The 12,664-nt window shown below is 42.4% G+C and overlaps 1 protein-coding gene and 1 pseudogene across 1 annotated transcript; both read left to right on the top strand.

Moving 5' to 3' along the window:
- Positions 1 to 240: 240 nt before the first annotated feature.
- On the top strand, positions 241 to 1,211 carry LOC134624051 (UDP-glucuronosyltransferase 1-2-like; annotated as a pseudogene).
- An 8,575-nt stretch (positions 1,212 to 9,786) lies between these two features.
- LOC134619706 (UDP-glucuronosyltransferase 1-2-like) lies at positions 9,787 to 11,376 on the top strand. Its single transcript, XM_063465556.1, has one exon. The coding sequence runs from the start codon at positions 9,787 to 9,789 to the stop codon at positions 11,374 to 11,376; it is 1,590 nt and encodes a 529-aa protein (XP_063321626.1).
- The last annotated feature ends 1,288 nt before the right edge of the window (positions 11,377 to 12,664 follow it).

Genomic DNA, 12,664 nt, shown 5'->3' on the forward strand with positions numbered 1-12,664 from the left:
CAGCTTAGAGGGAACATTGGTGGTAGCCCGTGTAAAATCAAGGACTAGAGTCAGCAGATGCGTACAGTGTGCAGAGGTCAACACCTTTAAAGAAAAAAAAAGATTGCCTATGTGTTATTTACTAAAACAAAAAGCAGTCTGAATCTTAGGTGCTTCACCAGTGACTCAGTGAATGCTAATACGTTAAAAGTTACTGACGTTACAAGTCTGATTCTTTGTTTCTATTATTTCTTCCAGGAAATGTCTGGTCTTTCCATCCCTCTGATTCTGACAGTGCTCTGTCTGCTTCTCAGGCCCCCTCCATGTAGCAGCAGCGACATTCTGGTAGTCCCTGTGGATGGTAGCCACTGGATAAACATGAAAATTATCCTTGAACAGTTACACTCCAGGGGCCACAACATCACAGTTCTGCGCTCTGCACAGAGCTGGTACATCCCTAATAACTCTTCCATTTATACTTCTATTAATATAAGCATGCTGGAGGATGAGTTAGACGTTAACTACTACAACAAAATGTTACAAGATGTTATGGAATGTCGCACTTATCCTACATTTATACGCACGTTCTGCCAACAGTACTTGATTACGTCCGTGTTAGATCAGGGTCACAAGATCTTGGCCAGATCAGTTGCTACAATAATAGAAGACACAGTATTTATTCAGAAGCTACAGGATACAAACTTTGACTTAATGTTAACTGACCCTGGTCTGACCATAGGGATGCTTCTTGGAAGTTACCTCAAGCTGCCTATGGTTTTCAATGTGCGCTGGATTAATGCTGGAGAAGGTCATTTCGCCATAGCTCCCTCTCCTATCTCATATGTCCCTGTGTAGGAATTGAGCTCCATGATCAGATGGACTTTCTGGAAAGAACCAAAAATATGCTGCATTATTTTTATGGTGTCATTGCACAGCATTTTATCATAAATCCTGCCTACTCAGACCTGCTCCAACGGCACTTCCTTTCTGGTACTGATTTGCTGACTTTACAGCATAGCGCTAAAACCTGGCTGTTCAGGGCAGATTTTGTTTTTGAGTTCCCTCGGCCCACAATGCTTAGTGTAGTATATATAGGGGGCTTCCACTGCAACAAGGCCCAACCCCTTCCCGCTGAGCTGGAAGCATTCATGCAAAGCTCCGGAGAACACGGAGTGGTAGTCATGTCTCTGGGGACATTTACAGTGGCTTGCAAAAGTATTCGGCCCCCTTGAACTTTTTCACATTTTGTCACATTACAGCCACAAACATGAATCAATTTTATTGGAATTCCACGTGAAAGACCAATACAAAGTGGTGTACACGTGAGAAGTGGAGCGAAAATCATACATGATTGCAAACATTTTTGACAAATAACTGCAAAGTGGGGTGTGCGTAATTATTCAGCCCCCTGAGTCAATACTTTGTAGAACCACCTTTTGCTGCAATTACATCTGCCAGTCTTTTAGGGTATGTCTATACCAGCTTTGCACATCTAGAGACTGAAATCCTTGCCCATTCTTCTTTGCAAAACAGCTCCAGCTCAGTCAGATTAGATGGACAGCAGTTTTCAGATCTTGCCACAGATTCTCGATTGGATTTAGATCTGGACTTTGACTGGGCCATTCTAACACATGGATATGTTTTGTTTTAAACCATTCCATTGTTGCCCTGGCTTTATGTTTAGGGTCATTGTCCTGCTGGAAGGTGAACCTCCACCCCAGTCTCAAGTCTTTTGCAGACTCCAAGAGGTTTTCTTCCAAGATTGCCCTGTATTTGGCTCCATCCATCTTCCCATCAACTCTGACCAGCTTCCCTGTCCCTGCTGAAGAGAAGAACCCCCAGAGCATGATGCCGCCACCACCATATTTGACAGTGGGGGTGGTGTGTTCAGAGTGATGTGTAGTGTTAGTTTTTCGCCACACATAGCGTTTTGCATTTTGGCCAAAAGTTCTATTTTGGTCTCATCTGACCAGAGCACCTTCTTCCACATGTTTGCTGTGTCCCCCACATGGCTTGTGGCAAACTGCAAACGGGACTTCTTATGGTTTTCTGTTAACAATGGCTTTCTTCTTGCCACTCTTCCATAAAGGCCAACTTTGTGCAGTGCACGACTAATAGTTGTCCTATGGACAGATTCACCCACCTGAGCTGTAGATCTCTGCAGCTCATCCAGAGCCACCATGGGCCTCTTGGCTGCATTTCTGATCAGCGGTCTCCTTGTTCGGCCTGTGAGTTTAGGTGGACGGCCTTGTCATCGTAGGTTTACAGTTGTCATCTGCCTTGGTATTCCTACTTCTGCCTGGATGTGGCTGCTTTAATCATAGCCATAACTGGAATCTTCATTTGGGCTTTGGTCTTTGTCTGTAGGCTCCTCTGCTGCCGGAGGTCAAAGAGAAAAGTGAAACCAGAGTAAATGAGCCAAACATGATTCAGTCTTTGCAACGTTTAGTTTAGCAGAGTCAATGTCACATGATTAGTCTTTACAATAATTTCTCCCTTAATTTTTGCTCTAAAGAAGATGTAAATCATAGCGCTGATATTCACTGCACATGCCCATATTAACCTTAACCAGAGGGTTTAAAACAAACAAACCAGTGTTTACATACCATATCTGCTTCTGCCGTGGCCTGGTGGACAAAAAATTGGTTAAGGGTTCCCCGAGCTTTCACGCCCCTCATGTTCTTCATGTGCCCACAATTAGAAGCATGCCTATGGAACAAGTGCGCCGGCACACAGTGCAGTGCGCTTTATAGGTGTTTTCGTGCACTTTTCCAGCCAGGTGTTTTCCTTTTCCCATTCCTCCCTGTACTTTTGCAGCCTTTTTTCTTTCTCTGAGGGGAACAAACATTGCTGGTCTAATGCTGGGCTTACACTGTGCGATTTTTGGCCCATTTTGAGCCGATTTTTGAGTTGTGCGACCGATTTGGTGATCGGCCCGATTTTGGCCTTCATCGTGCATCGTGTAGTATACGTGGGGTAACGAGAAGCGATTAACACCTCACGACCAGCTCCCGATCATCAATCACTCGTGAGGGTGTCACCGCAGCCGCTCACACGCAAACACGTAAATGTCGGTGAAAAAGACGGAGCAGCAGGGCTGTGCAGCGTGTGATCTGGACACAAGCAATGGAGGCACAACTTGTAAAACTTTGGAAAGCTCATCCGAGCCTTTTCGATGTGGCCTCACAAAATTATCACGACCACAGCAACCGTGAAAATAGTTGGATTTACATTGCTGCTCAATCACAGCTGCCTGATCAATGTTTTTCATTAGCAATTTAGCAAAGTTGATGGTGGTGGTGTGCGTGTCTGTGTGAGTGAAAGACAGGCAAAGCGAGCGACAGATTTTCTGTTATAACCTTCATTTTATGGAGGCACAGTGTGAGCACTCGGGTCGCATCAGAGCATCGGGCGGTATAGTGTGAGACCCTGCATCGTGACCTACGAACTTATAACCCCTGCGAGTCAATCGTGCAGTTTGAGCAGGAGCTGAATAACGCGACTGAAAAAAATCGCACAATGTTTGCCCAGCTTTAGGTGTACTGTCGTCCGAGACTTGCACCGCAGTGTCGGCGTTTGTTTCCCTGTTGGCCATGCTTCTTGTTGTGGTCATCTGTTGTCTTCCGGTATTTTCTCCGTAAGCGACCTTTTACTCGACCAGTGAGATAAGCGGTAATCTGAATTGTCATACTCGAATTGTCATAAGTGTGCTGTCAGCTCACTGGTCACAAAGCAGGAGAGGGGCTGGGAATTATGTTTTCAAACAAAGCGTTAATTCCATTAACATTTATAGACTACTTTTGATTCTCACTGTATTACGGGACAAAGTGCGTCCCTTATTAGCTCAATACGGGACGTGTACTTTTGTTTCTAAATACGGGACGATTCCGTTTTTTAAGGGACGGTTGGCAACCCTAGCTGCAGCTGTTTTATTGATAAAGTTAAAGACAAAAAAACAAAAGGATTACTCTCCCATGTAACTGTGTCACTATATATCAGCATTAACAGGACCTGTTTGGTGTTTCACAAAGCTGCTGATCTCAGACCTGCACAGCTTCCGTTTTAAACACTTGATGTACTCAGCTGCATGAAGAGTACGTTTGAGTTTCTCTGACACAATTAAATAAAACCTGATGAAGGTCAAAGGTCGTCACTTGTATGTTGAACTACAAACTTGTCATCTGGAATTCTTTCACAGTTTTTTGCAGATAGTGTTTTATTTACCATAAAGTGATTCAGAGTTATTCAGAGTAACCAGAGAGGATCATATGTTTTTAAATATATAAATATATAACTTTCTACAGGACTGAATATAATATCTTTATGTAAAAGCCTGGAGCCTCTGGGGAGTATCCGAGTATTTATAACATTACACAAACCAAAGGTCTCCATCACAGTGTTCATGAAATGCTGGGTTTATCCATCTTCTGGGGCGGGCCTACGGAGGAGTGCTGAAGATTTCCCTGTGTGGGAGCTGCTGGTGAAGATCATGAGTCCTGCTTGATCAATGCGATGAGCTTCAGTGTTCCTGGTGTTTCTTAAATGATGCCTCTCTCAGTGGGTCAACAGAACTTCTGGCAGAGGACTAGTGATGTGTCGGTCGCGAACGAAATGTCTCTTAGGGCCGGATCTTTTACGTGAACGACACGAGCCGGCTCCTTATCGAGAGCCGTGTTTTTTTTTTTCTTCCCCTCACCCTCTCTCTCTCGAACTTTTTTTCCGCTTCACTCCACATGCGAGCCTTGTGCTTTGCGCTGAGCAGAGGGGGGAGCCAGGGACAACAACGTCACATTAGAAAGGTATAGTAATCATCCACAACTATTTTCAGTTGCGGATGATAAAGGATTCAGAAAGTTTATTCCTGCAGGCCCATATGACAGAGAATATGCATGTTCTTTCTGTTTTCATATTATAATTTATATTTAATTGTGTTGTGGTTTGCAGTGTTTTGTGTTGTTTCACTTTAATTTGTTTAAAAGGAAAAACCTGAAAATTTAAATAGTTAAAAGTTGAAATGTGAATAGTTGGTTTTTGTATTATATGATTTATTTATTACATTTTATGTGGAGTGAATAAATAAAAGTATATTCATGGTGGCTACTAGAGACAAAGCACGTACAAACTTCAAAATACGTACGAACTCAGAAGCACGTACAAACTCCAAAACACGTAAAAACTCCAAAACACGTACAAAACACAACAGAAGTGCTCCAGGATGCTAGGCGCAGTGTTGAGCTTTTGTTACCTAGTGGCTACACAAGCCAGCAAGTACCAACGACCGGATTTGGTGTGTAGTAGTAACAGGTAAATTAACTTTTTTTTTTTTTTTTTAATTATTTGAATATATATGGGTGCTTGTGTATAAATACACAAACCATACACATATGCTTTCAATTGTGTAATTTAAGTGATCTAGGTAGCTCTGTTTTGGAAGTTCAGTTAACTCTAGGAATGTGTTTTGGAGTTTGTACGTGCTTTGTCTCTAGGGGCCACCACATATATTTATATATAAACATGTATAAATAAAACCACTTTTTGTTTTTACATTAGTAAGTCCTTTTGTGCATAATTTTATATTATTGTTAATAATAAATTAATTAAAGCAACAAAACAACCTGAAGAGCCGGTTGGGAGCCGAAAGAGCCGGCTCTTTTTAGTGAGCCGAGCCGAAAGAGCCGGTTCTCTAAAAAGAGCCGGAAATCCCATCACTACAGAGGACAGCTGTGATGAAAGAAAGGGAAGAAGTTTCTCCAAACCTCTGGATCCAGGAAACCCAGCTTGGTACTGATGGTCTCCCTCACTAGTTTCTCTCCAGGGTGAATGTAGCTGTTACAATATGGACTCTATTATTAAATGAAAAAAAAACAAAACAAATTACACTACTGAAACGTTCTGCTGATGTTTTTAAAGTTTCTATGTTACCAGGCTGTAGAGGGCTCTGAAGATTTAAACAGTTTTAGATCCATTACACTCACAGTCTTAAATGTTAAAATCTCAAAGGACACCATTATATTTTTGATATTAACAGTAACTGGGCCTCTGTAGAGTGTGCAGATGATCTCATTGCTGTCTAAAAATGGATAAAAAAAAACCTAAGAAGTGCTGAATCCTTCAATAACAGACTATTAGAGTAACAGGTGTGTAGCATCGCTAACTAGCTAGCAGCAAGCCTCCAACACAGTGCGTATGCTAGCGGCTAATCTAGCTAACAAATTAACAACAGAGTGATTTTAGAACTATAAGATGATAAGCTGTGTCTTTTTTTATAACAGTGACATGGTTGTATTTACCTTAATTAAACGAGTTGTCAGTCGCAGTAAACCAGCAAAAAACTCGAGTCGCCGGGCTACGTAAAAAGTGTAGAGGGGTGTGTTTGCGGTCACGTCCAGCGGGTGTGTGGGGGGGAGCGTTACACAGTCGCTCCACCTCAAGTCACTACTGCGCAGACTCTGGCTCCAAATTTGCAAGATGGCAGCCTCCAAAAGCGGGATATTTCGGCTTCATTTTTGCACAATGGGAGGAGGCGGTGTCGCGTTGTTCATCATTTATACAGTCATTGGGCAGAATGCTACAGGCATAGGGCTTTGGAGTTGACGTAACACCGTAGTGCATTGTGGGATCGCGGCACCATCTTAGAAGGCCACAAATCAAAACAAACACACTGTGTTGGAAGGACGACTGCCAGAACCATGCTTAAAATCAGCTCAAAAGTCAAAGGACTGTATCGAGACTGATTGCGCCCGGACACCAAGAGATGGTACTTGGAAAAAATAGCATCCATCGGTAATGTGGACCCGTATGAAATACGGCAGTGGAGTAGAAACCCTGAAGACCTACCGCCATTGTCCTACCCTGATACCTTCTCGTACCTTGTCTGTGGAGTCAGCGCATACACGGCGAATCATTTTCGGAATTATAAATCCCTGGAGGCGCATATCTAATTCACAAACGTACAAGATTTGGCCGTTTTAAGCCTCCACGTTGTGAGTACGTTGACCATATGACCAAGATACAGCCAGAGGTTGCACATAACATTGACTTCTCCTCAGCAGCTGCTCCAAAAATTGGTCTAGATGAAAACATAAACACACCGTCTGCAGTGAAAGTCAAAAGGAGCCGTCTGCAAAAAAGGCAAATTCCACTTGCTACTCTGGAGGAGTTGTCACCGATAAGCTACTCCATAAACAGAACATAGTTCTGCTGCATCACACATTGGGATGTTTGTTCTAATTTTCTATGACCTCAGCACATTGAAAATAAAACTAAAAGCCTATAAAGAGCAATATGAATTTCTTTAGAACTTACCGGAATGAAAATGTTGGGAGCACACCAACAAAAAATGATGGCAGAGAACTCGATATCAGCTCGTCCCACCGCTGCTATCCAAGCCTGACGTCTTCGTTTGGTAACATCAGATACATGAGATCCCTCACGTTGCTTCCAGGAGGGGAAATGATAAAAAGAGAGCCCATTTTCCAGCTTATTCCCTTCCCGATCGTGCGATCTAAAATTGCAACCGACAACCCAGCAAGTACGAGCCATAGGTGTGCTTTCGCTCCTGTAGCCCTTTGTTTGGCCTACTAACATGGCGGCTTGACCAAAAATCATGGCCACGCCCCCTCCCGTGACATCACGCTCCAAAGCCCTTATAAGGATTTGGAGCTTTGGGTTAATTGTGTGTTTCTTCTTCTTCTGTCAAGTTTAACGGCAGCTTGCATCCAAAAATTGTGTGTTTGACCTGACTTGTTTGCTTAAAAGGTACAACAACAGGAAAAAACATATTACACAGTATATCTTGGCTCGTGTAGAACTTGGATCTCAAGTCAAACTTCTGGAAGAAACAGGTAAGCTTTATTCTAATCGAAAACATTCACTTAAAAATGACAGCAATAATACAGTTTGAGGTATTTTTTTCAAAAAAAAGCATATTCACACAAGATATTCTGTCCAAACAAATAGCTAATTGGAGGGTGGATGTGTGAAGAATTCCAGCCACAGATTATAGAAGGGGCAGACAGTGATGACTGGGGCGATCGTGGCTTAAAGAGTTGGCAGTTTGTCTTGTAACCGGTTCGAGCCCTGGCTCGGACAGTCTTGGTCGTTGTGTCCTTGGGCAAGACACTTCACCTACTACCTACTGGTGATGGCCAGAGGGGCCGATGGAGCGATATGGCAGCCTCGCTTCTGTCAGTCTGCCCCAGGGCAGCTGTGGCTACAACTGTAGCTTGCCTCCACCAGTGTGTGAATGTAAAAGTGAATGAATAGTGGAATTGTACAGTGCTTTGAGGGCCCCGAAAAGCGCTATATGAATGCAATCCATTATTATTATTAAAAGTAAAGTCTGATGTACTGTATATTTGTATAGCCCCTTAATGACCCCTTTATTAAACTGTTTAAAATTCAAATTAAAAAATTGCATTCATTCTTACTGGAAAGATCCCAAGAGTCCCAAACCCAGGGACTCTGATCTGTAACATGATGAGTGGCTTCAGAGCCTGTTACTGACATGAGTCTGTCTGTTTATATTTATTTATAGTCAGAAAGCTGAACAATAGGTTAGAAATTTAAAAGTATCTTATCTGAGTGAAGGGATGAAAAGACTGTCTGAAGTATATAAAAAAGGATTGCTTCAGACTTAGTATGATAATATAACCTCTACTGGGTCATCATGACCCAGTAGAGGTTGCCATGTTGCCAAGTAAGCCAAAGTAAAGAATTCTACAGGTTCGATCTGGGTCTCCTGCAGGGTTGTTTATGCACTGAGGAAAGCTGGACTTATCAAAAATGACAAACTACTGGTAAAGTATTAAAGTGGCAAACAGAAAAAGAAACAGCTACCTGCTGTTGCTAACAAACAGCAGACCAGATCACATTCTAATACAAAGCTAGTAGCAAAGATCATTGGACCCTGAAAGATGTTAAAGCTCAGTGCCTCTTGATCCTAATCAAATAGGCAAAGTTTGACTTTCATAATGTTATAAAACCAACGATGAGCAATCTGGCTTGTAGCACTTATCCTTTGAACATATATGTATATTCTTTGCCCTAAAAATCTTTACTGAGACAAGTGAGGCCTGTAGCTGTTTAGAAGTCTGTTTGGGGTTTTTTCTGACCTCTTGCATGTACTCTTGGAGTCATTATGGTAGCCTGGCCACTCCTGTGAAAGTTCGCCACTGTTACAGGTTTCCTCCATTTGTGAATAATGGATCTTACTGTGGTTCACTGAGGTCCCACAGCCTTAGAAATGGCTTTGTAAGTCTTTCAAGACTGATAGATTCCAATGACTTTGTTTCTTCGAAAAAGTTCTATTTAAATGATACACTATATTACTGTATTTACTCTCTTGCCACAACCAGTGAATTCAGGTGTTCCAATCACTTCCACTGTCACAGGTGGAATTTACTAGGATCCTCATATTCTTCCACAAATGCTTATAGAAGAAGTCTGCACATGTCCAGGTGCTTGATTTGATACATTGGGAAACCATGATAGAACATTTCCTGGCTACTAAAACTTTTTTCCATGGTCAGCTGTTAGTGGTATTGCAACAAAGTGGAAGTAATTAGGAACAACAGCAGCTGGGAGGCTGGTGGTCGCCCATGTAAAATCAAGGACTAGAGTCAGCAGATGCGTACAGTGTGCAGAGGTCAACACCTTTAAAGAAAAAAAATTACTGATGTGTTATTGACTAAAACAAAAAACAGTCTGAATCTTAGGTGCTTCACCAGTGACTCAGTGAATGCTAATACATTATAAGTTACTGACGTTACAAGTCTGATTCTTTGTTTCTATTATTTCTTCCAGGAAATGTCCGGTCTTTCCATCCCTCTGTTTCTGACAGTGCTCTGCTTCCTGCTTCTCAGGCCCCCTCCATGTAGCAGCAGCAACATTCTGGTAGTCCCTGTTGATGGTAGCCACTGGATAAACATGAAAATTATCCTTGAACAGTTACACTCCAGGGGCCACAACATCACAGTTCTGCGCTCTGCAAAGAGCTGGTACATCCCTAATAACTCTTCCATTTATACTTCTATTAATATAAGCATGCTGGAGGATGAGTTAGACGTTAACTACTACAACAAAATGTTACAAGATGTTATGGAATGTCGCACTTATCCTACATTTATACGCACGTTCTGCCAACAGTACTTGATCACGTCCATGTTAGATCGGAGTCACAAAATCTTGGCCAGATCAGTTGCTACAATAATAGAAGACACAGTATTTATTCAGAAGCTACAGGATACAAACTTTGACTTAATGTTAACTGACCCTGGTATGACAATAGGGGTACTTCTTGGAAGTTACCTTAAGCTGCCTATGGTTTTTAATGTGCGCTGGATTAATGCTGGAGAAGGTCATTTCACCATAGCTTCCTCTCCTATCTCATATGTCCCTGTGCCAGGAAGTGAGCTCCATGATCAGATGGACTTTCTGAAAAGAACCAAAAATATGCTGCATTATCTTTATAATGTCATTGAACAGCACTTGATCATAAATCCTGCCTACTCAGACCTGCTCCAACGACACTTCCCTCCTGGTACTGATTTGCTGTCTTTACAGCGTAGAGCTACAATCTGGCTGTTCAGGGCAGATTTTGTTTTTGAGTTCCCTCGGCCCACAATGCCTAATGTAGTATATATAGGGGGTTTCCACTGCAACAAGGCCCAACCCCTTCCTGCTGAGCTGGAAGCATTCATGCAAAGCTCCGGAGATCACGGTGTAGTTGTCATGTCTCTGGGGACATTTATATCAGCCCTACCTCGGAAGGTCACAGAGGCCATCGCTGTGGCTTTTGCTGAGCTCCCTCAGAAGGTGATTTGGCGTTTTGTGGGTGAAAAACCTTCATCTCTTGGAAACAACACCCTGCTGTTGGAGTGGCTACCTCAGAATGACCTCCTGGGACACCCCAAGACCCGTGCCTTTGTGGCCCATGGAGGCACCAATAGCATGTATGAAGCCATCTACCACAGTGTTCCTGTTGTGGGCCTCCCACTCCTCTTTGACCAGTTTGACAACTTACTCCGGCTGAAGGTCCGTGGTGCAGCTCGGGTTGTAGAGACCTATTCACTGACCAAAGAGGACTTCCTGGGCGCTCTCAAGGATGTTCTTGAGAATCCCTCTTTCCACACTAACATGCAGCATCTGTCCCAGCTACACCGTGACAAGCCAGTGACTCCAATGGACACTGCCATCTTTTGGATTGAATATGTCATCAGGAACAAAGGAGCACCTCACCTACAGTCAGCAGGTTTTCATCTGCCTTGGTATTCCTACTTCTGTCTGGATGTGGCTGCTTTAATCATAGCCATAACTGGAATTTTCATCTGGGCTTTGGTCTTTGTCTGTAGGCTCCTCTGCTGCCGGAGGTCAAAGAGAAAAATGAAACCAGAGTAAATAAGCCAAACATGATTCAGTCTTTGCAACGTTTAGTTTAGCAGAGTCAATGTCACATGATTAGTCTTTACAATAATTTCTCCCTTAATTTTTGCTCTAAAGAAGATGTAAATCATTGCAATTAGAACTGCATTTGCTAGAGATTTCGAAAAAGTTACCCCAAAAGAGATTTGTCATTCAGGGGGAATACTTTTACTTCATATAGGCATCATATAGTACAACATGGTTTTTGATATGATATCAAAGGTCAGGAAATTTGTGTTAGGTTCATAATTTGTTTGTTGTAATAATGCTTCTTGGTTTATTGGCAGAGAAGATTCAACCCATAAGCTCAACTCTGCTGCTAAACCTCCAAATGCATTAAGGGGAAATAAACAGCCTTTCCAACACATACGATATATTGACAGGAAGCACTGTTACGACAATTAAATAATTGACTAAACACAAATTTCTTTACTTTTTGTGTTAAGTTTATTACTATTAGCTACAAATGTGCTTTAACTGTCTGAAAGAAGCTGTTTGAGCTCCCTTTCACTCCCTTTAGGCCAAATTCATTCTGATTGGCCGCCCCTCATAAACAGAGGGTTTAAACAATAAATGGGAGGAAGGGCGATCGTGGCTTAAAGAGTTGGCAGTTTGTCTTGTAACCGGTTCGAGCCCTGGCTCGGACAGTCTTGGTCGTTGTGTCCTTGCGCAAGACACTTCACCTACTACCTACTGGTGATGGCCAGAGGGGCCGATGGAGCGATATGGCAGCCCCAAGTTTTTTGGCTCATTGGAATTAAGTGCACATGCTGTCCTGATTATTTGATGGGTTGGCCATGTTTAATATGACCAGCCAGCACTGACTACAAGGAAAGCAAACGAAATGAACTTTTTTGGCTTTTTGACATAGTTTTAGGGTGAAGGTTAAACAATAGGTGTGAGAGTGTTACATGTGGCATAAACTGCAGTTGGTGTTAAACTGATATTCTTTCTTTGACTCACAGCTCAGACAAATGCAAGCACAGGCATGATTTCAGATTCAGGATGAGTTACGCTATCATTATATCTAAGACTCACTTCAAATAAGCAAGTCGCTGACACTAAATGTTTCAGATTACGCGGGAAATTACCTGACATTTTTATCGCGGTCTGACACTAATATCATAAAACTGTTCTTTAACACTTTATGGGTCTCTATTGTACAGAGGAGATTCTTCAGGCAAAAAGAAAAAGCAAAATTGTATAAAGTGGCATTTGAAATGGCTTGTTATTGTTTGCAAAATGGCTAAACACACCAGTATGT

The sequence above is a fragment of the Pelmatolapia mariae genome, linkage group LG3_W (assembly GCF_036321145.2).
Source record: "Pelmatolapia mariae isolate MD_Pm_ZW linkage group LG3_W, Pm_UMD_F_2, whole genome shotgun sequence".
Taxonomy (NCBI): domain Eukaryota; kingdom Metazoa; phylum Chordata; class Actinopteri; order Cichliformes; family Cichlidae; genus Pelmatolapia; species Pelmatolapia mariae.

Excerpts from the sequence above, each read along its gene's own strand:
- LOC134619706 (XM_063465556.1), top strand. The coding sequence starts at position 9,787 with ATGTCCGGTCTTTCCATCCCTCTGTTTCTGACAGTGCTCTGCTTCCTG.